Source organism: Rhagoletis zephyria, unplaced genomic scaffold, assembly GCF_001687245.7.
Source record: "Rhagoletis zephyria isolate East Lansing unplaced genomic scaffold, Rhagoletis_zephyria_1.1 Rzeph_scaffold_00006, whole genome shotgun sequence".
Classification (NCBI taxonomy): domain Eukaryota; kingdom Metazoa; phylum Arthropoda; class Insecta; order Diptera; family Tephritidae; genus Rhagoletis; species Rhagoletis zephyria.
In genome coordinates, this window is record NW_016157090.1 from 605,460 (window position 1) to 630,955 (window position 25,496).

A 25,496-nucleotide genomic window follows, 5' to 3' on the forward strand; every position below is an offset into this window, starting at 1 on the left:
CCGCGGAGAAATGAGCTGAAGATGCCGCTGCGGTAATAAAGATGGCGTTTCAAAAATTGGTTGTTCATTGTGATGAAATAAACAGGCATTTTAACTAAAAGGCGTAATTGTTTTCAGATATATAATTAACTAAATTAGAAAATAATCGAAATTGTTAAAAACAAAACTTCTTTCATGGTCACAACATTTTTTGTGCAACCCTGCAAATTCACTTTCACATTCCACTGTGGAACTCCACGTTCCACTGACATTTCTACTGGACTGCACTGCCTTACCAACCAACTGACAGCTGTCAAAATGGTCTTTTCCGGTTTAATTCATCACGAAGAAGGTACGATTTTGTGATAGTGAAAAATAAAAGTGTTCAACATCCATGAAAATACCGATAATTAGCAGGAAATATGGATAAAAGTATAAGCGGCAAAGTGTGGTCTTGTGTAATTAATGAGCAATTTCAGCATTTTGCCTGCGAATTCTATTAAAACGATTCGTAAATTTCGTAGCATCCAAAATGCAAGTATCGAATAAGTGTGTTTTTTTTTTATTATTTTACAGAAATTAAACAATGGGACGGTACTCGCGGGAACCAGATAATGCCACAAAGTCTTGCAAGGCGCGCGGACCCAATCTACGTGTGCACTTCAAGGTGAGTGAATTTCCTATAGCAAAGTTGAGTATGAATAAGTACGCTTTACGTTTGCTTGAGGTGGAACTGTGGCTCTGAAGTAAAATTTAACAAACAGTGAAAGAACTGTTTAGTCCCAACCGACGTGGAAATTTTTTAACTCGTGTCTTTTTTTCGGGTAGCGTTGTTTACGTGTATATGTTTATGGCGAAATCTTGTTATGCATCTAAAATCAGTGCATGAAAGGCAGCCCTCTTTCATGATACTTTTGCAAAGATGCTAGAGAAAATAAGCAGTGACTAAAAATCATTGCAGCCAAGCATCAGCTGGGGAATCGTCATTAACTGCGATTAACCATCTAGAACTTGTGCAACAATTTTGTCATATTAAAGACGTTCAAACTCGATAGCATAATACATAATTAGTGGTGCATTTAACACAACACAGTGCACCGCTGGATTATTTATGCTGATATAAACTCAGCAGGAAAACAGTGGTAAATACGCCTTCAAATGCGGTTCATCACTACCTGTCCTGTTGCACAAAAATATACATCATATCGTTATAAAAATACAAAGCGTGCATCTTAAATCAGTGCTTAGGAGAATCTAATTTTTTGACACTTTTGCAAAGATGCCAGAGTAAATAAGCAGCCCCTTATAGGCTGCGGCCAAGCATCAGCTGGCGAATAGTGAATCTGTGCGATTTGCCATCTAGAACTTGTGTCACAACTCATACGCTACCACCAACAGTTACACCAGCCAACACATGCCATCAGAAAAAACGAAAATTTTCTAATTCGAACTATTCGTTATAATTTATAGCATAAAATGTGTTAGTGGCGCATATGATTTTTTTGCGTCGCTAAAATATATTGTGCTTAAAGTAAAATCGATGGGAAAACAGTGGTAAATGCGCCAACCACTGCGATTCATCACTACCTGTCCCATTGAACAATATTAGCTCTTAGAAGATTATATCAGTTTAAAATATATGCACATATCACCTCCCCACCCAGTTTTATAGCACACTAATAATCTTGCTCTTCCTTCTTTTGCAGAACACCCATGAAACCGCCCAGGCTATCAAGCGTATGCCACTGCGTCGCGCTCAGCGTTTCTTGAAATCAGTCATTGAACAGAAAGAGTGCGTGCCATTCCGCCGCTTCAACGGTGGTGTTGGCCGTTGCGCGCAGGCTAAGCAATGGAAGACCACTCAAGGTCGCTGGCCAAAGAAATCCGCTGAATTCCTGTTGCAGCTCCTGCGCAACGCTGAAGCCAACGCTGACTGCAAAGGGCTCGATGTCGATCGTCTCGTTATCGACCACATTCAAGTGAATCGTGCGCAATGCCTGCGTCGCCGCACATACCGTGCTCACGGTCGTATCAACCCTTACATGTCGTCACCATGTCACGTTGAGGTAATCCTCACCGAAAAGGAAGCTGTCGTGTCTAAGGCGTCCGAAAACGAGCCAGCCAAGAAGAAGCTGTCGAAGAAGAAGTTGCAGCGACAAAAGGAGAAGATGATGCGTTCCGAATAGATGTTGTAAACTTAAGTGATTAAGGTAGTAGATTCAAGAGAGTGGACAGCTGGATTTGATTTTGTATATGCGTTCGTGAGTACAACGGTGTTGAACGCAGCAAATTTTTCAATAAACAAAAATTTGTTCAATACATATCTCGATTGAACGCTGTTTTTAAAATATATCGCTTTTATTTAATGAATTGGCTGGGTAAGCAAACAAAAGTTCAAATATAAGATTGTTATGTATATTTCCATATATAATTGAAAACGAAATGTGAATTTTTTGTTCTATTTAGGGCCGTTTTCTCAAGTGGGTTTTAAAATTGATCTGCCCTTTAAACATAAGTTTGGTTCTGAAAAAATGTGTTCGCAAGGACAGGTAAATTTTAAAACCTACCTCAGAAAATGGCACTTAAGATTTTGTAAATGCTGCATACATTTAGGTACTGGCATTCAAATTTGGTAAACGTTTCTAGCATCGGTGTATTAACGCTTGGTACCCGACCCTTCCTTTTTTGCGTCAGTCAATTTGCAGCGGACTGCAGTGTCGTCTGTTGGAAACGAAATTAAATTTTTGAGTATATAATTTTTTTTTAATATACATACATATATGTGTCTATAGGGATAAAACCAGAAAAGAAAATAAATGGAATCATTCAGTATCAAACCCAGTATGTATCCAAACTTCCTTCCACATTTCATTTCCTTTAATTACTTTGAACCTTAATCACCCTGTGAGCACAAGAATTCAAAAAAATGGACACACGGAATATCCGATAAAAAAAATAAAAATCTGCTGGTTTCAACTTCCTGCCGCTTTGCATTTCCTTGAATATCTATACACCTTGGTCACCCTGTGGGCAACTGCACTTTGCTAGTTTGACAATTGAAATTAATTTTGTGCGCCAAACTTTGCCAACGCGGCCTGTGAGAAGCCAATATTTTGGAAAAATTTAAGTTTTTAGTGAAAATAGTGCAATAAATAGTTGTGTAATCGAAGTAGCGTAGTGTAAAGTGTGTGTGAGTAGTGAAGTTACGTATACAGCATACGTGCGAGTGCATTCCTTCAACACGCGGCTTGGTGTGTACTGCATTAAAAATTTGCAATTAACGAATCTCTGCTGTCAAATTATGAATGCAAGTAGTATGAAACGTTCCTCTAAACTATTGGGAATATTTATACTCCATCTTTTTAACAAAATACCGGACTACCATAAGCGGGAAATCATGCGGTGCTTGGTGGCAGATGAGCGCAACACGCGCCTTCAAATTCCAAGGTTTTACTATATTGATGTGCCAAATATAATAACACTATTGCATTGCAAATTACGACCAGCAAATTACATACCCAAACAAATATGCTACGTGCCGCCGATCATCTGTTCATCTATAACCAAAGTTAAGGGACGCAAACAAGCTGTGCAAGGTATGCTATTTGCCATTATCACTTAAGGGNTATCGTTCCATACCCTTCTTAATGCCGAACTCCGGGGATGCCAAACTAAATTGCAGCCTAAGGGTGGGAACTACTAGACGGCTGAGTTGGAAATCGGACCTATCTCGGCAGTCGATTCGAAAACGCCCTATTTCAGAATTTATTTGAAAAACGCCCTATCTGAGAATTTGGTTAAAGGGCAAATTAGAGGTGCCATAACCATAACGCCTTAGCCATAACGTAGCAAAATACTTCAGAGTTGCCTTTGGTTATGGCGAAAAAAAAAAAATTAAATAGATACATGCGATTATGGTTATGGCTCTGGTGTTATAGTATGACACCAATAATCGTTTACAGAGCTGCGCGTACGTTTTATCGGAACATTTTATTGCTATGGTTATGGTTATGCCTAATGTATGGCACCACTAATTCAGCCCTACCCCAGGATTTGATTCAAAAACACCGTATCTCAACTGAAAATATGTTGATAGTGCGTTTTCGAACAGGCTGCATTCGATATGTCTTAAGGACTTGTTCCCATTGATAGGAGATTTCGGCGGATCAAACTAAAAATTTGGCATTTCTCGTGGTGAATAGGAAGTTCAGAATTTTACATATGTAGCTCATGGGACCAGATAAAATTTTGACAGATTCTAAATATGTATACACATAACATTGTTTGGCGGTAAAAAAAGCGAAAATCTAAATGGAAGCTAAATAAGTTAATAGTAAAAACAAACATCTCTAAGGCAAGCTTTCTAAATATGAACGAAATCGGACCATAAATACTGGTTTACGAAATATATCGACTCGTGCGCCACCTATCGGGAAGTTTTTTTAGTGGAGTTATTCCTTTTCATTTAGTTAAAATATAAGTTCCAAATATGAACCGAATCGGACTATAAATACGAGTTTTTTCAAATATCTCGAACGAGCCAACTGTGAAGTTCAAGTCCTAGTCTCTAGGTCATCGGGAATTTGGTCAAAACCTGATTGCAAGATTTTACAAACAACATACAAACATACAACATACAGAGCAAGTTAAATAAAAGCTTGTAAAAAATCCTACGGTTACAAAATAAATAGAAATTTCAACAATTTCAGCAACACACAAAAAAAGAATTCGCGCGCGCGTTTGTTTGGTTTTTCGTGTTGCAAAATTTTACCTTGTATTTGGCATAGCATAATTCAATTTATTTGTAGGTACACCATAGTAAATTTTTTCATCCCGTCACGCCACGAAGATAAAAGTTACCGAATGGCACACAGCCTTAAACACAAATCCTCAAGCATCACTCAGATCAGCGCTAAGTATACTTTCAATTTATTTGAGCGCAACTTGAATTCAATTGAAAATTTAGCTTGCAGGTTTGTGAGCTTTCATTTCTAAGATTCTCATTTGTATGTATGTATATTAGGGCTGTTCACGATGTTGTAGAAATGTTCTTGGATTTGCAGTTGGAACTGCATTTGCAATTTTATGCTTGCAGCCATGACAACCGTGTGCCTTTTATTGTTGTGTATTTAGAAAAGCTACGAATATGCAAATGCAAGGGCATATCGCTAGCTTAGAGTGAAAAGTTGCTAAGTCCACTTTTTAAGAAAACTCATATTTTGATATAGGAGGCTAGAGAAATTGAACGCGCATCGTTTCGAAAATTATAAAGGTACTTGTTTTATTTTTTCCTCTTCATAAGCAATAAAAGGAAAATTTGCTAAGTCCAAAAGAAGCACCACAAATCCGATAAGGCCAAAATAATACGACATCTTTTAATAAATATCGAATCCTTCTGATTCTTATGGAGTTTTGCTTTGCTTTAAACGCGCAAAATGTTTGATTCAAAGTCTTGCGAAATAGTTAAAGAAAATGGCTATAGGATGATTTTTTCCTCTCCTGTAAAATTTTTAAAATGGGACTTAGCAACTTTTCTTTCTAAGCTAGCGATATGCACAAGATCCTTAACAGCCCTATCTATACATACATATGTATGTGTGTATCTGAGCATGCAACACTTCGACAACTAGCAACTGCACAATTTGTCAGTTTAAATTAATTGAAGTACATATTTATAACAAAATGTGTACGAACTCCATTCCGAGATTGGCTTTTTTTTATATGTATTTACATATATATTCACATGCATACGTATGTAGTATGAACATATATAGTATCTATATTATGTAGTACATGGGTCTTTCCATGAAAATGTAAACCGAAAATGCAAGCAAATGAATTCAAACGGCTTTATAACTTTAAATTTCGTAATCACATGGCGGAAAAAGGTTTTGAAAACGCGAAATGGTGGAGAAGAACTGAAAAAATTAAATTAAAAATTTAATTTAGTATGTGTTACTAGTAAAAAAATTGTATGGTGGAAAAATCTGTCGCGTACGTTATGTGGCGTATGTTACTATGTTTTTTTTTTTAAATTAAAACTAACCAGTGATAATTTCTGTTAAAAAAGGAAGGATTATTTAACTTAGTTTAGGAATTTTTAAAGAAAAGAAAAACTCTCATGATTCGCAGACTTTCGCATATATGTATATGTGCCTTAAAACCACTTCTTTTTTTGTCGCATACGTTACCACCTTGTGTTGATCGGATAAACGGTTTTGATCGAGATAAACGGCTTTAAAGTTCTGAATTCAATTTGTTTTAGTGAGATACTGGTAATCGTTATAGCTTTGAAATTTTTACACAACATGGAAGAAGAGGTAGCGGTAATTTCTGCATACTTAACTAAATTTTCAAGATTTTTGGATTATGACTATTGAAGTAAATAAAGAAAATATAATTTTTTTTTTTTATAAAAGTATAGCTCATTATCTTACAAAAACCATATAAATGCATATTTAAAACTTTGTGCAAAAATTATAAAAATTCTGCAAAGTTGCATCTAAATTTTCAACTTTTTTTTCGAGTCTTATAGCCAATGAAATTTTAGTATAATAAAGTAAGTCTTAGGTTGCCAAAAAAACGCGTTGATTTTTTTAAATTTTTTCACGCAGTTTTTCCATATAAAGTACCTACTTACGTTCCATAATTTTTTTTGTATGCAAAAAAATGCGTAATACAGTCAGAGAAAAAAAATAAATCTTCAAACTAGCACTTTATTTATATGTATAATAATTTATTGAACTTAGGTGCAGTTTTGCAGAATTTTCATCATTTCTGCACAAAGTTTGAAATACGAATTTATATGGGCTATACTTTTATAAAAAAATAATATATATTAAATAAACAAAAGAAAAATAGGCAAAACTTGCTAAACTCTCTCGTCCCTATTTATTTTTCCAACACTGTATTGTACATATAGGCACCCACGCTCTTGCGTACATACAAATGTATGTATATATGTACGTACATATGTAGACTCTAAGCGCGTTGACTTGATTCCTTAAATTTTCCTCATTTATGTATACTTTTTACACTCGTTTTCTCCGTAATTTTACTACGTTAATATTTACATACATACATATGTATGTCCTAGAGATGGGCGCGGGATATCGGGACCCGCGTGACCCGCGGTACTGATTTCAAAATGAGCGGGATGGGACCAAAATCCTTTCCCGACACTACCGATAATACCCGAAACCTCCACAAATTCCGAACATCTTCCTTAAAAAAGTTTTATGAATTAAGCAGTTTTTTATGTTTTATTGACACGAAAACGAACAGCAAAGAAAAAAATAATAATAATCGGAAAATGTCAGATTTTTTATTTCCTGCGGTACAATTCTTAAAAGTGTCGGGATGGGCGGGTTCGGGACTTAAAAATTGAATTTCGACATGGGCATGATCGGGACTGGAATTTCTGTCCCGTGCCCATCTCTATTATGTACATATGTATTTACCCTATTCCTCCTTTACAACTTTGGCGCTTCTCGATCCACCATTTACGTCTTACAATGCAAATTCATTGGATTAATTCAATTTGTACGCAGTACACATTTATTCACATCGCCTTACTTAGGAATTAGTAATTTGTAGAATACAATATGTAATAAAACAGTAGGGGGTGCTGGTAATGCAGGTGGGTGGCGGTGACTTCCTTACGTCTTTGTTGGTGTTGTGGTGTGACAATTTCGGTTGGGAACTGTTTTCTTACTTGACATGAATGTCATAGAGTGGGCGTCATATTGTACCGATCGTGACATGGTTGTGCTTGGGCGAGTATTGGTATTAGAGTGAGCTGGTAAGTTCGTCAACCTCCTGTAAAAGAATGATAAGAAAGCAAAAGCATTGGCCAATTGCTGCATTCGTCTGCTAAATATCATAAAATAGTGTTTATAATTAATTAAAAGTAATATAAATAAAAGTAAAATAAAATATAACAATGAAACCAAAAAAAAAAATCGGAAAAAGACTATGAAATATCTGTTTCCAAACGATGTCGTCAACAATATCTTTTAATTTAATCTCCACTAGTTTGTGCTTATTATGCCAATTTTAAAATAAAGATGGAAAGGAACATGAAAAGAGGATAATATTAAGCCATCAACATTGTAGTGAAGCTCTTTATGAATAATCAACGCGAGCGCAATAAACGAACCACTTTACGCCCGCTCATAAAGACGCAGACTTTTATATGTGTATAGCTAGATACGGACACACAGATGTCAAATCTTATACTTCACATCTAGCAACCTGTCAACAATGCCGCCATTATAAACATGGGCGTACATACAAATTTAAGTAAGCGGGAGCATCCGCTTACGTATATTTCGCAGTTGCGATGGGTCTGCCGAAGACCTGCGGCACGTCGAACAAACGGTGCCGTTGAAGAAACAATCAAGAACGTAATGTGTATGTACATTAAGGCGTGTCAATTTTTGTTGACTATACGCGTATAGCATAGGAGGATTCTATGAGTAACTCTTATCAAATTTTCCGATGAAACCATGGGTCTAAAATCAATTTGGAGTTTGCCAAATTGCGAGAATAGGTTTCAAAGAAATAGTGAAAATTTTCAGTGCTGCGTCCTCTGATGGAAGTTTAAAGAAAAAGATAAGTGCAGAAATGGATTCCTCATATAATTAAATCCTTATAGCATGTTCTTATACAATATTTAAGCACTTCTCTACGACAATTCAGCAAAATGCTAAAAAACCTCCAAACTCCAAATTGATGTTAGACCCGTGTTCTCTCCGGTAAAATTGCTTAGCATTACACGTAGAATCTATCTGTACTACTTATACGCACATAGTCCAAAAAATGTCCCATACAAATTGACCCGCATTAATGTACATTCAGTCAACTCTTTCACAAAAACAAAAAAAAAAAATGCTTTAACAGTGAAACTCTGCCAGCCATCCATAAAGCTATCGACCGGTCTGTAGTAAATTATGACGATTCATTGCTACCAGCGACTCGCAGTGGAAGAATCTCTGGATATTCCAAACACAAATGCTCTGCGAACAGATTATGGGTGCATCCTTATGATCAACAACCCAACAGGCAGCACAGCACATCAAAGTCCGCTGTGGGCCAGAGCTGGAGGATACTTATCAAAACCCTTCACCGCAAGCTGTCACCAGATCCGGTTGGTGCACTAGGCTTTATTTTCACACAGATTATTTAGCAAAAGGCTTAAAGATGTCTACCCCAACTCAAAATCTCTGTCGTATGCTTACTCGACTAAACTAAAATTGGAAGTTCAATTTACTTCACGGATGTCGACAGAACCCGGACATAGAAACTCAGCTGCCGACTCGGAGGCACTTTAGGACCTTCTTGGACTTGTTTTATTATTTTCTTCTCTTTCCGGCCATGAATTCAGCACTTTTCCAGCGCCCTTTTTTGCAACACGCCCCTGCTTCCAATTGTTCATCTCATCCATTCGCATACTCAACGATGTCGCCGATACAAAAGGCGACATGACAACCGCAGATCAACAGATCAAGCCCGCTGACAATGCCTGATGAGCAGATTTAATTTACACGATCGCATTATAATCAGATTTAGCGCATTGAAGCCGAGCTCTAGCATCGAGGCGCTACACAAATCAGCTACGCAAACAGACATTCTTACACACACACACACACAGACATATACGGACATAGATAGCAGTAATTGTAGTGCGCTCATAGACATTTGTTAAGTGCAGTCGTCCGGCACCGCCAAATACCGCTTGCTGGAGGCACTTTCGGTCGGTGGATCGGTGGATCGGTGCCGGGCTGCCGGGGCAACTCACACCAAATTGAATTTGCGGCAATTGTGTCTGTGTTTTTGGAGCGAATGACGGATTTGCTTGTAAATCAGCTAAACAGTTTAGCATTAACCGCGCCACATAACGTTTCTACGACGAGTACGAATTTCCACGGATCGAAAAATTGTTGAAAGCTGAGTTCTAAGATCTAAAAGGAAAAATTGGAATATTTATTTAAAATTTCGCTAGCATTGAGCTAAGTTTACTAATTCCCAGGCAGTGCAAAGTGGAATAGTGGAATTAAAAAAATATATGTATATCGCCAAGCTATTTGCAGCTTCGATGCTTCTCCAACTGTTTTTCTGAGCGTATGTGTTTGAATTTAAAATTAAGTGAAAAATCTAGAAACAAAAACCAAAAAAAATCAGCATTTCAAATGAGTAAAAAACAAGACGAGGAATGATTGTGAAAAATACTAACTACATGTAGCGCATAATAATCCATACAATTGCATTAGAATTGGAAATTGAATTACATTAAAACCAATTAAAATCACACAGAAAACAAAAGGAAAATTAAGGCAGAAGAAACAATAGTCCAACTCACTAGCGACGACATCGCCACCGACAATGAACGCGTGTGACTAAATCGTGTTCGAGCAGAGCGTTTTTCTTTTCCACACTTTTTTTTTTTTTGTACACTGTTTGTCGGCTTTTATTTTGTTTATTAAGTGCCGGCATTTTTTTTTTGTTTTGTGCGCGCATTAATTAATTAATCAAAACAATTATTTATCTTCGTTTAAAAGTTTTAAATACTTTCAATGATAAAAGTGCAAATGAAAGACGAAATCAGCAGCTAAACGGTGTGGCATGTATTAATTGAGTGAGAATTAAACCGTTTCAATGCACATATGTATGTATAATGTTAGTCACTTTTCCACTGTGGCGAGTTAACTCACATTCAGTTGTTATCTGTTTATAGGTTTACAGTACAAAAATTGAAAGTTAACTGCAGAATATGAATTTACACTGCACCATGAAAACGGCCCTAAATACCTATTCTATGAAGTCCAAAAGATTAGGATAGATAGATCACTTCTGGTTGGTTGGTTGGTTGAAGTGGCGAGTTTAACAACTCCAATTAGCACTTATGCGTGCCGTTTTAAAACCACTACTCGCAATTTAAACCTGAAAAGACAGCCCGAAAAGAAAGCAGCAGAAGTCGGTTATATATCTCAAACCCAGCCTGTGGAGTTCAAGAACTTAAGAAGTTGCAGTGGGTTAATATCACTTATGTCCGTTAAACCGCAGAAGCAGGGTTTGCCTAGAAGCCTGATTCTAGTCCTACATAGTGCTGGGCAATCGCAGAGCAGATGCTCCACCGATTCTTCTGCATCTGGTGAATTGCAACTACAACAAGATATGTTGTGTTCCAGTCCTAGTCTTGCAGCATGGATTCCCACGACCCAGTGGCCTGTGTAAACGGCAGTTAGTCGAGATAGATCCTTCCTGTTTAGTTTGATAAGAAAAGCAGTGCGTTTTGCGCAGTAGGTGGGCCACAGACTCCTGCAGACCCTACAGGATTGTAGGTTTTTCCACCCACTGCTAGCCACATTTTTCCAGTGCTGAGAGATGCGGCTCTTGATATAGCTCAGAGGCACAAGAACCTCCTTTGCCTCTGAGATATCCAGAGCCGACCCATTCCTGGCCAGCTCGTCAGCCATCTCGTTGCCATGAATTCGGCTGTGCCCCGGCACCCAGATCAGTGCAACGACGTGCCTGTTGGCTATAACCCTAACGTTCTCCCTGCACTGTTTTATTATGCTGGAGGTGTTGCTTACAGAGCCAAGTGCCTTGATCGCTGCCTGACTATCTGTGAAAATAGCAATGCTGGTTCTCGCTAGCTTCGAGGCTAAAATTATTTTGCACGCCTCATTTATGGCAAAGACCTCTGCCTGAAAAACACTGGCCGAATTAGGTAATCGAATAGACTCTTCAATTTGGAGGTCGGTTGAAAAAATTCCCGCCCCTGCCCCACAATCCATTTCTGAACCGTCCGTAAAAATTGATACTTCGAAGCGTTCAGTAAAAATAGGATCCTTCCACTCCTTTCTTGATGGAAAAATCGTGCCGAAGTTTTTCTTGAAGAGAGGCGAAGGACAAATGTAGTCAGTTTTTTCGCGAATGCTTGGGTTGTTGAAAGAATACAGGATACGTCCATGCCCGTACGTACGTTCTTTCCACAATCCAAGTTCCCTCAACCTGAGCGCACTCTGTGAAGCACTTTCCTTGATAAAGAGATCAATCGGTGGCAGATGACAGATGACATTCAATGCTTCCGTTGGACATGATCTGATCGCCCCAGTAATCGTAATGCAGGCTGACCTTTGTACCCTGCCTAACATTGTGCGTATGTAGTTCATCTCTACGGCTTTCCACCATACCAGCGAACCGTATGCAATAATTGGGCGAATCACTGCCTTGTACATCCATAGCATAAGATCAGGTCGTAGGCCCCACCTCTTATCCAGCATTTTCTTGCAGGAATACAGAGCACCATAGGCCTTTTTTACTCGGTGCTCTGTATTCATTTTCCAGTTTAATTTCGGTGTGAGAATGACTCCCAAATACTTAGCGTAAGGGGAAAGAGAGAGAGTAAGCCCGTTCAAGGAAGGTAGGTTAAAATTAGGAATCTTTTTTCTTGTAGTGAATAATAGTAATTCGGTCTTCGAGGGATTAACGTTGAGCCCGCAGCCATTTGCCCAAGAACCCATTTCCCCCAGTGCTCTTTGAAGCATTTCGCTTATCACATTTATAGGTAGATCACTTTTATTTCCCCAGTTAAATATTCGTTACGGATTTGGTAAGGATGAACATCTTCTTAAATAATTTGTCCAAAAGAAATATAGCCTAAAAACAACAAAGATAAAGTGAGAAAACCAAACGATGAATTATACAGTGTAGGCCTAGGAGAGGTGGACGCTTTAGATTTCGCAAGACGTCAAACGATACTCTTTAATAAAGTCAACAAAATAATACAGACACTCGCTGCTAACTTACCATGCAGCAAGGGGATTTTTATTATTCTACAGACAGGGTTTAAGGTTTAACGGCGTTCGCCTTGAAGTTACGTAGCTTAGCGAATCTGGCTTTAAAAATACATCAGCTCGAGGAAGTATAGAAAAAGTCATCAGGTTCGAATCGAACGCGTAGCTTTTCGAGCAAATTTTCCCTGCTCGAAAACTCAATACTGAGTTCAACAGTGCGCGCCAGAAATTTCTTCGTCGTGGATAATGGCACCCATCATCAACTCCAAAAGAGAAGCCGATGACTGCTGGAAAACTAGATTCCAATGCGGTTGTAGACTTTCTATTTTAACACTCCGCTATATACATACGGTGGCGAAAATGTAAGTAGGGAAGGGATATTTTAGCTAGTGTTGGCTATTTTTCTTTATTTAAAAAAAAGTATTATTTTTTTTTATTAAAATATAGTTACTATCTATAAAAAAAATATGTAAATCAAATTTTCAATCTTTGTAGAGCATTTATAAAAAATCGACGAATTAAAACAAAAATGCTCATAAAAGTTTGAACTTTTTAGCAGTTAGAATTTTCGTGAGTATGCAGTTTTGTAGCTCATTAAATTTTAGTATAATAAAGTTAAAGTGTGAAGTAGATACTACTTACCGTTGATTTTTTGCAATTTCTTTTGTTCGCGTATTTTCTTCCATGAAAAAATGTCCAAAAATTGCCAAAACTAAGTGGGATACAAAACTGCATACTCAGAATGTTTCTAATAAATCTAATTTATAAGCTCAAAATTTTTATGAAATTCTGTACAAAGAATTTTCCTAATCTTGGTACAAAGTTTAAATTTTTGCCTCGCATGGTTTTTATTAGATAACGAACTATACTTTCATAAAAAAATAATAAAAATTAAATAAGCGAAAGAAAAGTAGCCAAAACTGAAATGCCTCCTCCCCATTTTTATTCGCGCCACTGTGCATACCAATATACATACATATTTACGTAGGTATTTGTTTGTTTAGAAAATTTATCTTATGACGTTTAAGAAATGCTAAAAAATTTGTTTAGTAACACAAAAACCTAAAAGAAATGCCAAGTGTTTGGCCGAGCTTCTGCTCCGATTCGTGGCGTACCGCTTGATGTTATCGCACAAAGGGGAGCGGCGCTAGGAGACACTTTTTTCGTTTGGTGTTGGTCGGAAACTGGCACTTCTAACCACTACACCACAGCGGCCGCCTTTTATTTGGCCTATCTTTTTCTGGCCCTCAAAATTTTAAAATCAAGTTTCTGTTTTTATTTGCTCTTGCAGTTCTTTTGATTTTAAAACTGAAACAATGAAAAAACAAATCACATTTTTTTAAGTAATTAACAAAAAAAAATTTATAACACTTTTTCATACGTATTTTGGTTTTTTTCAAAAGTCGACAAAATTTTAAACAGCGCGCGTTAAAAAGGGAACAATAATATATTTAAGCGAATTTATAATTGCTTATTTCCTTCGCCGCTTATTTCTTACTTATTTTGAACTCAAAAAAATTAAGAATTAAAACAATACCGATTTGTAACATAAGCGTAGAATACGCTTTTTTTCGTGTAAAATATTTCTATTTGCTTTTTCTGTTGTTTTTAACAAAAAAAATATAAAAATATCCAATGGAAATTTCTCCAAAAATGTAATTTTTGAAAAAGAATTGAAAATAATTCCACTTTTTTCATCGAGGTACATGTGTACATACCTATGTACATTTTTTTTTCAAGAATACCGATTCCACAATAGTTTAATATTTACATACATATTTTCTTCTTTCATCCATATCTTTTCTTAAATATTTTCAAAATTTAGCAATGAAATTCTTTAAATTTTTCCTGTCACGAAAGCCAACCGATTTGAACTCGCCGCTTAATAAATTGATTAATAAAAAGATAAAGTGGCAACAATTTGAAACCATAATTAATAAATTGGTTTAAACTGGCGTTCGTGATGCTATGCGTGTACGTGAAATCAGCCAGAGAAGGTTAATTAACCTGAAAATTATAAAATAAAAATCTACTTGACGCGCCTTACCCTTTTTCACAACTTCCGCCTGAAGTACACCTACTCTTTGTTTCACTTTCCACTTCGTTCCTTTGCTGGCATACAGGAAGACCCTTTCACATTACATAATGTGTGCTGAAAAGGCGCAACCGTAAAGGACTTGCGCACACAAACACATGCATGGCAAGCCGCCATATTTTCTCAATTGTTTTTTTTTTTTTTTTGTTTACTTTGCTCTGTCTCCCATTTGTTGCCTGCTGCTACATACATACAGATGTACATACATATGTCGCCGACTCATTCATAATTAAGGTAATTGATGAAAACATAAAATCAGCCTCCATTACATACATACATATGTACATATGTGTGTATGCATGTAGATATTTATGTATGTATGTGTACATAACGAATACACCTTGGTTTTACTTAAATATGCCCGCACATATCGTCGTTGGGCGTTTGTGTGTCACCCCGAAAAAAGTTTGCTAACCGCAAATGAAACTGAATTTTTCCAGTATGGAATTTCACTTGCCGCCAGCTTAGCTTCGGTGACTATTCCAGGCAGACGCTGCGTCAGGCAGGCTGTGGCCGAGAGCGTAACGAGATTGAGGAATGAATTTTCATGAAATCGCAATTTGTTTACATCACAGAAACTAATAATGAAAAAAAAAATATTTCGCCGGACAGCCGAATGAGTGTCGTATTTCTTCACAAAGAAATGATAAAATTTGCTAAGCAACAATTTGCAAAAACAAATATATGTATGTATACATACATATATGTATGAATATTAGCTTTTTTATTGATTCAAGTAGATTCACTGAAAAAAGAATAAATTAATAAAATTCTACAGTGCTTGCTAAATGTAAGCGACCGACCATAAATAGCAAACAAACAATTTAAAAGCGATTAACAATTAAGTGAAATTAATAAAAGAGGCAATAATTGTTGAAAATTTGCTATAAATAAAGCATTGATGAAATTTAGGAAAAAAATAGCAAAAACAACGGAGGCAATACAACGGAAATTTGGAAAGATAAGTAAAAAATACGTTTATACTATTAATTGAGCGTAGGTCGTCAGCAAAATTTGAAAAAAAAAATCATAAAAAAAAAATTAAAATAAAAAAATCAATTATGCCAATTAAAAAGCGCGTAGGAAATTTACTCACACAATTTCTTGAAATTCCTTGCGTGTCACGTTCGCTTTAGTCTTGCCTTCATTTATTATTGAAACTACATTTTTTTCTTGTATTTATTTTGCAATTTTCATCAAATCGCCTGACTTCTTAATTGAAACTTGTTCTCGTTCACGCTCAGAGGAGGCGGCTTGACGTTGTGAAATTGTTCTTTGAAGCAAAAATAAAAAAAAAAACATTTGTACGTTAGATGGTTTCAATATGCAACTTATGTATGCTACAAAAATAAAATTTATACAATTTAAAATTCTCGCTGTGCTACAATTTGCACATTGAACTTACTTCTCGCCGGAAAATAAACAGAGACGCGAGAATTTAACAAGTTTTAACAATTTTACTTTTGTTTATTATTTTTTTATGAGTCCAAAATTCAAACTTTGTGCAAAAGTTAGAGAAATTTAACAAAGTTTCATTCAAATTACAAAACTTTTTAAACAGAATCTTTAGAAGAAATTTAATTTCAGTATATAATTATTTTCTTGGCGACGGTGTTACTCTTCTTATTAGGTACGTATAAAAAAATTGTTGAACATACTTCGTGTGGAAAAAAATTTCCAAAAATCAACGGTTAGTTCTAGCTACATCTAAACTCGTAAACGCCTTGTAACAGCGTAATTTAGTTTACGAGGTTACGTGTAGATTAATTGCTACATAACTGCATACCAAAATTGTTTCTAAAAATTCGGGTAAAAATGAATTAAATTTTGATAAAAATTTTTCTAATTTTTGAACAAAGTTTGAAGATCGGACTAAAAGCATGAACAGATGGCAGCGTTGATCCGGATCAACTCTGGAATTAACTGCAGTTGATCCGGATTAAGTCCGAGTTAATCCGGATCAACGCTGCCGCCTGTTTAAGCTTTTAGATGTGTTTTGTTAGACAGTGAGCTATACTTTCATAAAAAGTAAGAAATATTAATTAAACGAAAAAAACTATCCATAAAAAAATTTAAAATGTCGCGTTCCTATTTAATTTCCCACCACCGTATTTTACTATGTACGCATTTAATGTCCTTGAGCTCAGCGGTTTTATAATTTTCATGCCCAACAATAAGAGAAATTTAAGGAAAAATCCTAAAACAAAGTCTTAAGAAATTGCCTTTTTTAGTTTTGCGAAAAACATTCTATGAAGCATTAAGACTCCTGCAAATTAAATTTTGCAAAAAAATATACAAAATAAATTATTAAAACAAAATGATTTGATCGGAGAATTCTGCAGTGAAAAAATACTTGTTAAACATTACCTAAAAAAAAACAAAGAAATAAAAAATTGTGATATGTTCATATAAAACGTGCTAAGATCAGTTTGCATAACCTTTCTAAAAAGTTATTGAACAAGAGTTTTTAACACTAAAAAACAGAAAAAAAAAATTTGTAATTTTTATAATTTTTTTTTTAATCAACAGTGACCGATTGTGAACAAGTTAATACATATGAAAGTGTTTAGTAAAATGATTATGAAATAGAATAACTTAATAACAGAATAAACAACAACAAAATCATCAAAAAAAAACAAAAAAGGACGGGAAATATTTTACTGAAATACTAAAAAGCTTAGAAAAATCTACATACGACTATTACTACACATGCATAAAATAAAAGCACACTCAAAAATTTCGTCAATCCAAAAAAAGATAATAATTGAAAAAAATTATAAATCCACTTTAATATCCAACAACGAATCGGAAGTGCGCCAAAAACATAAAAATTAGCAGCCACAAATTGGACGAGACCAATGTGCAATCACAAATAATAAATGTTACAATCATACAAATATGTATTCTAGTTAATATAATACAATAAAAGTAAAAATTATTATGATTGTTTAAAATCACAATCAACAAACTTAAATTGCTGAAGAAAAGAACGCCAACACAATCGGAAAGCGAGCAAGCAAGCAAGCAGCAGAAAAAAACAACGATTTGACGTCGGTGATCAAACGGGCATACTGAGTGTCAAATTGTGCGCGCTCTCCAAAACTGAGCACGCAATAATATCGCACCAATCGCAGTTGTTCTTTTTCTTATCTCACGCAAACTTTCCCCAACTTAAGCAAATACACATCTACTTTATAGACTACGCTCGTTTGCCATCGCCAACGCCACCTCCAAACGACTTGCTGCTGCGCCCCTATTCCCTCACAAATCATCAGCTCTCCAGCAACGCAATCAATTGACCCAACAGCGGCGCCATTAATTTCCTTTTGAATGGAAACACTGGACAGTGGCATTTATGAGACGCATAACTGCCGCCGCCTGCGACACCTGCAACGCCTGCTACTCAACGCTGTTTGTCATCGTAACGATAAAGGCAGCGACGCCGTTAGCATCTGCTTCAGCTGCAACGTCAACGACACAGCCAACTCCAAAGCTAAGAACAGCGTCAGCGTCCACACGTACGCCATTTGCGTACAACAACAACGCCTCTTCTGCGGCTGCTACCTGCTAGCTAGTGGCGACTATACGCTGTGGATTGTCAAATTGAATTATCCAAAAGGTAGGTGAACAATAGCCGCTAGGCGGTGAGGCGAACGGGGAGAGTTACATACATATGTACATAGATACGGGTAGAGAGGGCGTTGAGTGAAAATAATGCACTAAAAATACATACAAAACAAATTAAAGCACTTCGCTGTAAGCAAGTTAGTTGCCATAGCGGAAAATTTTATGCCACATTTGCTGATATCTTTCAAATAACAGTTTGCACACAAATAAACAGTATCTTCTGTTTATCTTGTAGCTGCTCTAGTATATTAGCTACAAGTTTTAGAAATGCGCCGGAGACATGCCAATGTTCGGCGCGCAGACATTTTGACGGACAAGCTTGTAAACATAAATAAAACACGCGCATACCTCCACCTCCACCTGCATATTCGCATTCACACACACACACAATCCCAAATCACTTCATGCTGCTGCTACACTTCCACTACCATTACTGCAATCCATCAAAAACACTAAAGTAAATAAAACCGCAAGTAAACAAAAAAAAAAAACAACACGAAAACTCTCCACTCATCGTCAGCAGAAACGCTGCTTTTCCGTTACTCATACGCCATGTTGCACCGCCACATTGTTTTGCTTTAGCAGCCAGTCTCTCAGCTGTCAGCCATCAGCCGTCATACGTCAACAACCTGTTGCTCTTGCACGCTCTCGGAGTATTTCTGCTTATCACATTTAAGCAAAAATACATACATATGTATGTAAATATTTTCTATTTAAATTTGTGATAAATTAAATTAAATCTAATTTCTAACTGCGTTGCACGTCTAATGAGACATTGTACTCTCCATGCGCTTGTTATTGGTGTATGTTTATGGCTTGTTATGTGCTCGTTACGTGTTATTTAATTCTTATTCTAATACAATAAATTAAAATGTATGTATGTATGTATGAACTTACATTAGAGTGGTCCACAAAAAAAAAGAAAAGGCCAAGTTTGGGTTTGGGGCACCTTCCAAAATTTTTCCTCTTGCCGAATGAGTTGCTGGTAGCAAGCCTTACGTTTCTAAGTATAAATTTAGGGGTTGCTCATGATCAGGGAAAAGGAACGGATTTTTGTGAAAATTGTCCTTTTTTCTGCTAAAGAGATAGAGTATATTCGATTAAGAATGTCCACGATTTAGCTTTCCCTGATTCCATGTACACTCATTTGATGTTGCCGGTTTTTTCTATGTTTAAAGTTAACCATTTCTATTATCGGTTTTTGGCGTATTTATGTTTCTTGGTTGTAAGCTAATTTAAAATCGATAATAAAATGTTTTACTTTAGAAACAATGATAAATTTTAATGCAACCTCAACATATAAAGTACGCTTTAAAGTTACAGGTTACTTGAGAAAACGGCCCTAAGTGGGGTCATATGAAAATGCGCAAAGAATTTTTGTATGAAAAATGAGCAGGAAAGAATGTTACTCATACGCCATATACACCTGAAAATATCTCGAAAACTTATCTACAGAATAAAAAATTAACTCGATTTTCGGAATCAGCTAGAAATTCTATATCGGAATTTATTAGTGGCGTCCGTTGAATATTTTTTCTGCAAACCAGTGTGTTATTTTTCAGTTTTTGTCCTTTTTTAGTGCCTTCTTTTGCCTTTTTCGCTATTTCTAATGCCTTTTCCAGCCTAATTCGTTATTTTATTTTTTGCTTTTTCCAACCTATTTCGTTATTTTATTTTGCCTTTTCCAGCCTATTTCGTTATTTCTTTTTTTTGCTTTTTCCAACCTATTTCGTTATTTTATTTTTCCTTTTCCAGCCTATTTCGTAATTTTTTTTTTTGCTTTTTCCAACCTATTTCGTTATTTTATTTTGCCTTTTCCAGCCTATTTTGTTATTTTTTTGCCTTTTTTATAGGTTTTTAGGTCATAAAGTTCCGTTCCTTGCTCACGATGCTCATATTTTACTTAGAAGTATTGCATACATACATACTTGTATATTAATCAAACAATTGGTTAAGTAACCTAACAACATTTCAAATTGAAATTATCTAAGAAAATATCATAAGCTCCAGTTGTCATGGCAACAGCACCTTTTTATAAAAATCACCAATATTTTTGCCAGTTTCACAGCGATCCAGTAGCGCATTTCAAGGCGATTGAGCACCCTATATTGGTTGCAGTACAAAATTGCAAGTTGGTATAGATATTACAAATCGATGGCTGAGTGGAAGATCGACCTATCTCGGCAGCCAGTTCGAAAACATTCTATCTCAAAAAACTTTTCAAGAACGTCCTATTTCAAAATTCGTTTCAAAAACGCCCTATCTCAGCTGCCGATTCAAAAACCCCCTATATCAGCATATTTTCAATACATTTTGAAGTGCGATAGGGCGTTTTTGAACCGAATTTTGAGATAAGGTGTTTTTCAATAAAATTCTGAAATAGGGCGTTCTTGAAAAGTTTTTTGAGATAGAACGTTTTCGAACTGGCAGCCGAGATAGGTCGATCTTCCACTCAGCCATCGAAATATTAAAAGGAAAAAAACTAAGGGGGTCCCCCGTTTTCTAGGATGGAAATTTTTTTCCCGATACAAAAATTGGACCACTTTAATGTATATATATACGTACCTATGTATGTGTGTGTTTGTATGCATGTATGTCAACACTTGCGAAAAATTATAAACAAAGTCTGACATGTGACTTTGTTTGGGTGCCAGGCAGTTTATCTAGGTCGCTGTATCACGGGTAGTTTAAAAAAAAAAAAAAAAAACTGGAAATTTCGTAGAACATTAAGTTATTAGAAAAATAGTTTTTTTGGAAATTTCGCACCCTACAAAATTCGTTGGAGGGCTTTGTGACTCAGAAAATTACTGCGGCTTACTGTACGTAAGCGTCAGCTTGTCAATAAATTTTGGAAAACATGCATGAACTGGAGAGCATTTATGTCGCTTTGTTCTCAGGATCCGTTTACCTTGGGAATTCCCAAAGGAACTTGAAAGGATTTTTTTCTTATTTACAATTAACGGATTCACAACGGTGTCGTAAGTGTCGTATTGTTGTATGTCGTAAACTTTAAAAGCTTAAATAAATGTTTAGAGATCTTGAAACGACAACCAACTATTTTTTAACACTGAAAAAATTCATAACATGACCTTGATGGTACTTTGCGAACCCGCTTAATATATTTCTCACTTTTTTCGTTCAGTTTGAAATCAAAAAAAATAAAAATAAAAAAATAAATAGGTATTTATATAATTTTGCGCGCACTGCCTCATCAGTCGCAATGGCTGAGTGGGCAGAGCACTGGCGTGCTATTCGAGAGATCTGAGTTCGTGTCCTCGGGCAGGAAAATTTTCTTTTTTTTTTTTTGTTTATTTTTTTCTTGTTTAATCTTCAGAAACTTTATTTATTAAATTTTTCGCTTATTAATTTAATTTTCTTTTTCTTTTGATTTACAGATTTGGTTGTTTTAAAAGGGAAACTAATATTTTTAATTTAATGCAGTTTTTTAAAACGGTTTGCTAAAATACAAACAAAACCACTAACAGGCCAATTCTGGCATCTGTCTTTCAACTCACCACAGTCTTTCCAAAGACAAAAGGCTTTCTATTCCGGAAACTATCTTGAAAGTTCTTTTCTGTATCTCGAATGACTAATTGACAGATCTATTAACGAGGATATTAAAAAATAGTTTTTTTTTTTTTAAATAAAACCACCATTACTACTGTAACAGCAACGTTAGCGAAATTGAAATTTATTGAAAACAAACTAAAAATTTCATAATGAATCGTTAAAAAGTTAAGTAATGGTTTTTTATTTACTTAATTTAATGTTCATTAAATGCTGTTAATGAATTCATTAATGATTTTTATTAATTGAAATACCCTTTAACTAGTTCAATGCGGTGTTCTAACTAAGAGCCTATAGAGGCTATTTCAATGAATTTAATGAACTAGAAGTGAACTAATCCTTCCAGTGATTTAAAAAATCCAACTCTACTACCTACATACATACTTGTTATTGTTTTACTTATCATTATTGTTTTCGATAATCAATTTGGTTACCTCTATTACTGTTATTATTGTTTTGAGTGCTTTTATCGATAATGCTATTGCTGATGTTATTTTCATAGGCATCGATACTCTTATCGATACCAATAATTATTTTAGTTAACGACTTTTGATAGTTGTCGATATTTTTATCAACGTTGCCAATGTTGGAATTATTATGGATATTTTAATAATTTTCCGTTATCGATAAATTTATCGGCTAAGTTTAGTTTTCGTTTTTGCTGAATTTTCAACATTGTTATTTTTAAGGTTATCGAAATTTTTATCATCGAACTCTTAGAGTAAAAGTTTGTGAAGTGGGCCACCATTTTTTCGAAGGTCGAGCTTTTTTGTGCAATCATCTGCTTATGCTTCATAACGATTAAAGAAAAATACTAGTTTCACAATTTTTCGAAATTCTAGTTATTTTGGAAGTTATAGCTATTAACATTTTTCGAAATTGTTTAGATTTTGACTGTTTTCTCGCGATTGGTAATACCGATTCAGCTCATATTTTAAAGAATTGAGAATGATGGTGTTTTCTTCCCATTTTCATTTTTTATTTGGCCATACAGTTTTTTTTTATGAAAATTATATATTTTTTTTTTAATATCAGTGACATCTCAATGGCTTTAAAATCGCGTTTTGGGGTAATATTATTGTACGTTCCATTAGTAATTATTTGCAAAACAAAACTTTGCCGCAATGCATCGACACGAAAGTTATTATATGGAAAACGAAGAAATGAGCATCGCAAGGGCGCTAGATTCGCTGTCAATCGATACTTGTTGAAAAACTCATGCGGGGTAAATATCTACGGCAAACGTTTTCCAGCAGCACTGCACATACCGTCCCCAATTCTGCTCGATCCTTTTGGCACCGTAAAGCAGAACTTCTTCTAAGGCAACATAAACAAGTTTTTCCAATAGCGGTCGCCCCTCGACAGGCAGTGCCAAAGCTCCAAGTGTATTCTGCCATGAAAAACAGCTTTTCATAAAAATACAATCACCGCTTGGAGTCGTCGTAAATCTGGACGGAGGGACGTAGGTGACAATATCAATATGCATGTCACAAATCGAAGGAGGACATACTATTGTGTAAGCGCCAATCTATTATACTAATTATTATAGTTAGTTAATTATTAAAAAAGTTCGATTGCTGCTCCATAGTCTTCGGTCAACTTTATTTAAATTTTTTATGAACTACTCTATTGCGTACACGTAATACTTTTAAATATTTTATCTGACCAGCGTACACATATGTATGTATATTATGTACATAGTATCGTAAATAAATAAATTCATGCATCTGCTGGTGGATTTGTAGGTGTAAAACCTTTCTGATTCGCTTTAGCTTTAGTTTTTTACTTGAAATACTTATCATTAGGAATTGATATTGAATTGGAATGCTGATTAAATTTATAGTTGTAGATATTGCATGCCTCGGCAGAACCCTAATAATTCCACTCGCCATGTTATTGTTGTATAACTTATAAGCTTGGGAATATGGCGTAGCTTTACGCTGTAGCACAAACTCGCGCCAGAAATTGTATTGATCACCTTATCTTATTACGCCAAAGCTAACAGCTCGGCTTATGTACGTAGTAGATAAACTTAAACGCACACATACCTGAGCTACATACATATATATACAATTAATATCTTTTATTGATTCCGATGTAATGATTTTTTTTTTGTGTTAGAAATTCAGTAAAATAATTTTTGTCCCAAGAGAAGGCAAACAATTTATTTCCCTTGACGGTCTTTACACCTGTGCGGAGTTGACAGAGAGCCGATGAAAGGTAACTAGTGAGGAAAGCAGTTTTGCGCCGAAATGCCGATTTAAAAACTAAAAAATTGGCGCAAAGATGACGGTTTCGATTCCTAAGCGTCTCGCAAATGACAAATTGGTCATTTATTTTTCTTTTGTGTCGTTATTTATACTTTTATTTATTTTGCACTTTTCTTTTAGCGGTGCCAGCAATACCTACACTTGTTTTTTTTCGCTGTGAAAATTTTGAATTATGGTCCATTCCATGCGTTCTTCAAGTTGCGTGTGAACACGACGTTCAACTTGATGACAGTGAACTCCGCACAGGCGTATCTAAATACCGTCTTTCACGCATTCACAATGCATGCCATTTTCCAAACAGCTCATCAAAACATCCGATTCGTTCACAGTTTTGGAACATATTGAATTGAAAAGAATTGTGCACAAATATTTTGTGGAACAACAGAATCGTACACTTTTTCGTGGCATGTCGTTCCAATAAAAACGAACAAAAGCCATTTAGTGTGAATGACCAAAGAACCACCAAGAAAGAAATGCCGCGAAAACAAAGCATAATATGCCCAATATTTATACATATATATGTCCATACATACATTTGTACGTTTTGTGTGTGGAACTTTTTCAATACGAAAATTGCGCCAGTGTGTGCACCTGCGTGCGTATACATATGTATGTATATGAATTCAACTGTTTTTTTTTTTTGGGGAAATTTCAAACAGTTCCACAAAGATTCAGTACCAAAAAATTTTTCGGACAATATAAGCTAAAACGGAACAATCTATAGGGTCATTTGCTGGGCAATACTGCATCAGCAAACGCCGGAGCACGTTGGAGCAGAGAGACAGGGTATGTACCAAAAGTGAAATGTGAAAAGTGAAAAGTGTATACATATACATATATACTATATATAGTAACTTAAATAGAAACAAACTTAAAAGCAAAAATTTGGCACTTTAAGGTGGTTAGAATAAGTGTTGTTTCACATTGGCATAAGTGTATGTACATACATACATACATACAAGGGGAGCGAGTGACCAGTGATCAAAGCGTGCAAAGAAGGAAATTCATGATCTGCTGATCTGCTAAAAGTGATGCGTAAATGTGTTTGCTTGTCGTTTGTAAAATTATGAAATGACGATGTATGTATGCGATGTGGTTTGATGATGACGGTCAGCGATGACGTCGATGATCGGCGCGTTGTGTGGCCAATGATGAGAT

The 25,496-nt window shown here is 35.7% G+C and overlaps 2 protein-coding genes across 3 annotated transcripts in view; both read left to right on the top strand.

The window, feature by feature from the left end:
• Positions 1–252: 252 nt before the first annotated feature.
• RpL17 (ribosomal protein L17) lies at positions 253–2,308 on the top strand. Its single transcript, XM_017606091.1, has 3 exons — positions 253–331; positions 556–646; positions 1,686–2,308. Exons 2-3 carry the CDS (start codon positions 566–568, stop codon positions 2,163–2,165), a joined length of 561 nt encoding a protein of 186 aa, XP_017461580.1. The 5' UTR covers positions 253–331; positions 556–565; the 3' UTR covers positions 2,166–2,308.
• Positions 2,309–9,535: 7,227 nt separating this feature from the next.
• The window catches only part of LOC108383169 (synaptic vesicle glycoprotein 2B), a 60,911-nt gene continuing 44,950 nt past the window's right edge, over positions 9,536–25,496 (top strand). Inside the window, exons 1-2 of one of the 2 annotated variants that reach the window (XM_017605262.1) lie at positions 9,536–10,101; positions 17,404–18,493. The gene's annotated coding sequence lies outside the window, so the exon portion shown is untranslated. Of the gene's footprint in view, positions 10,102–17,403; positions 18,494–25,056; positions 25,125–25,496 lie in introns of those variants that run through there. The other variant, XM_017605057.1, reaches the window with a different exon arrangement.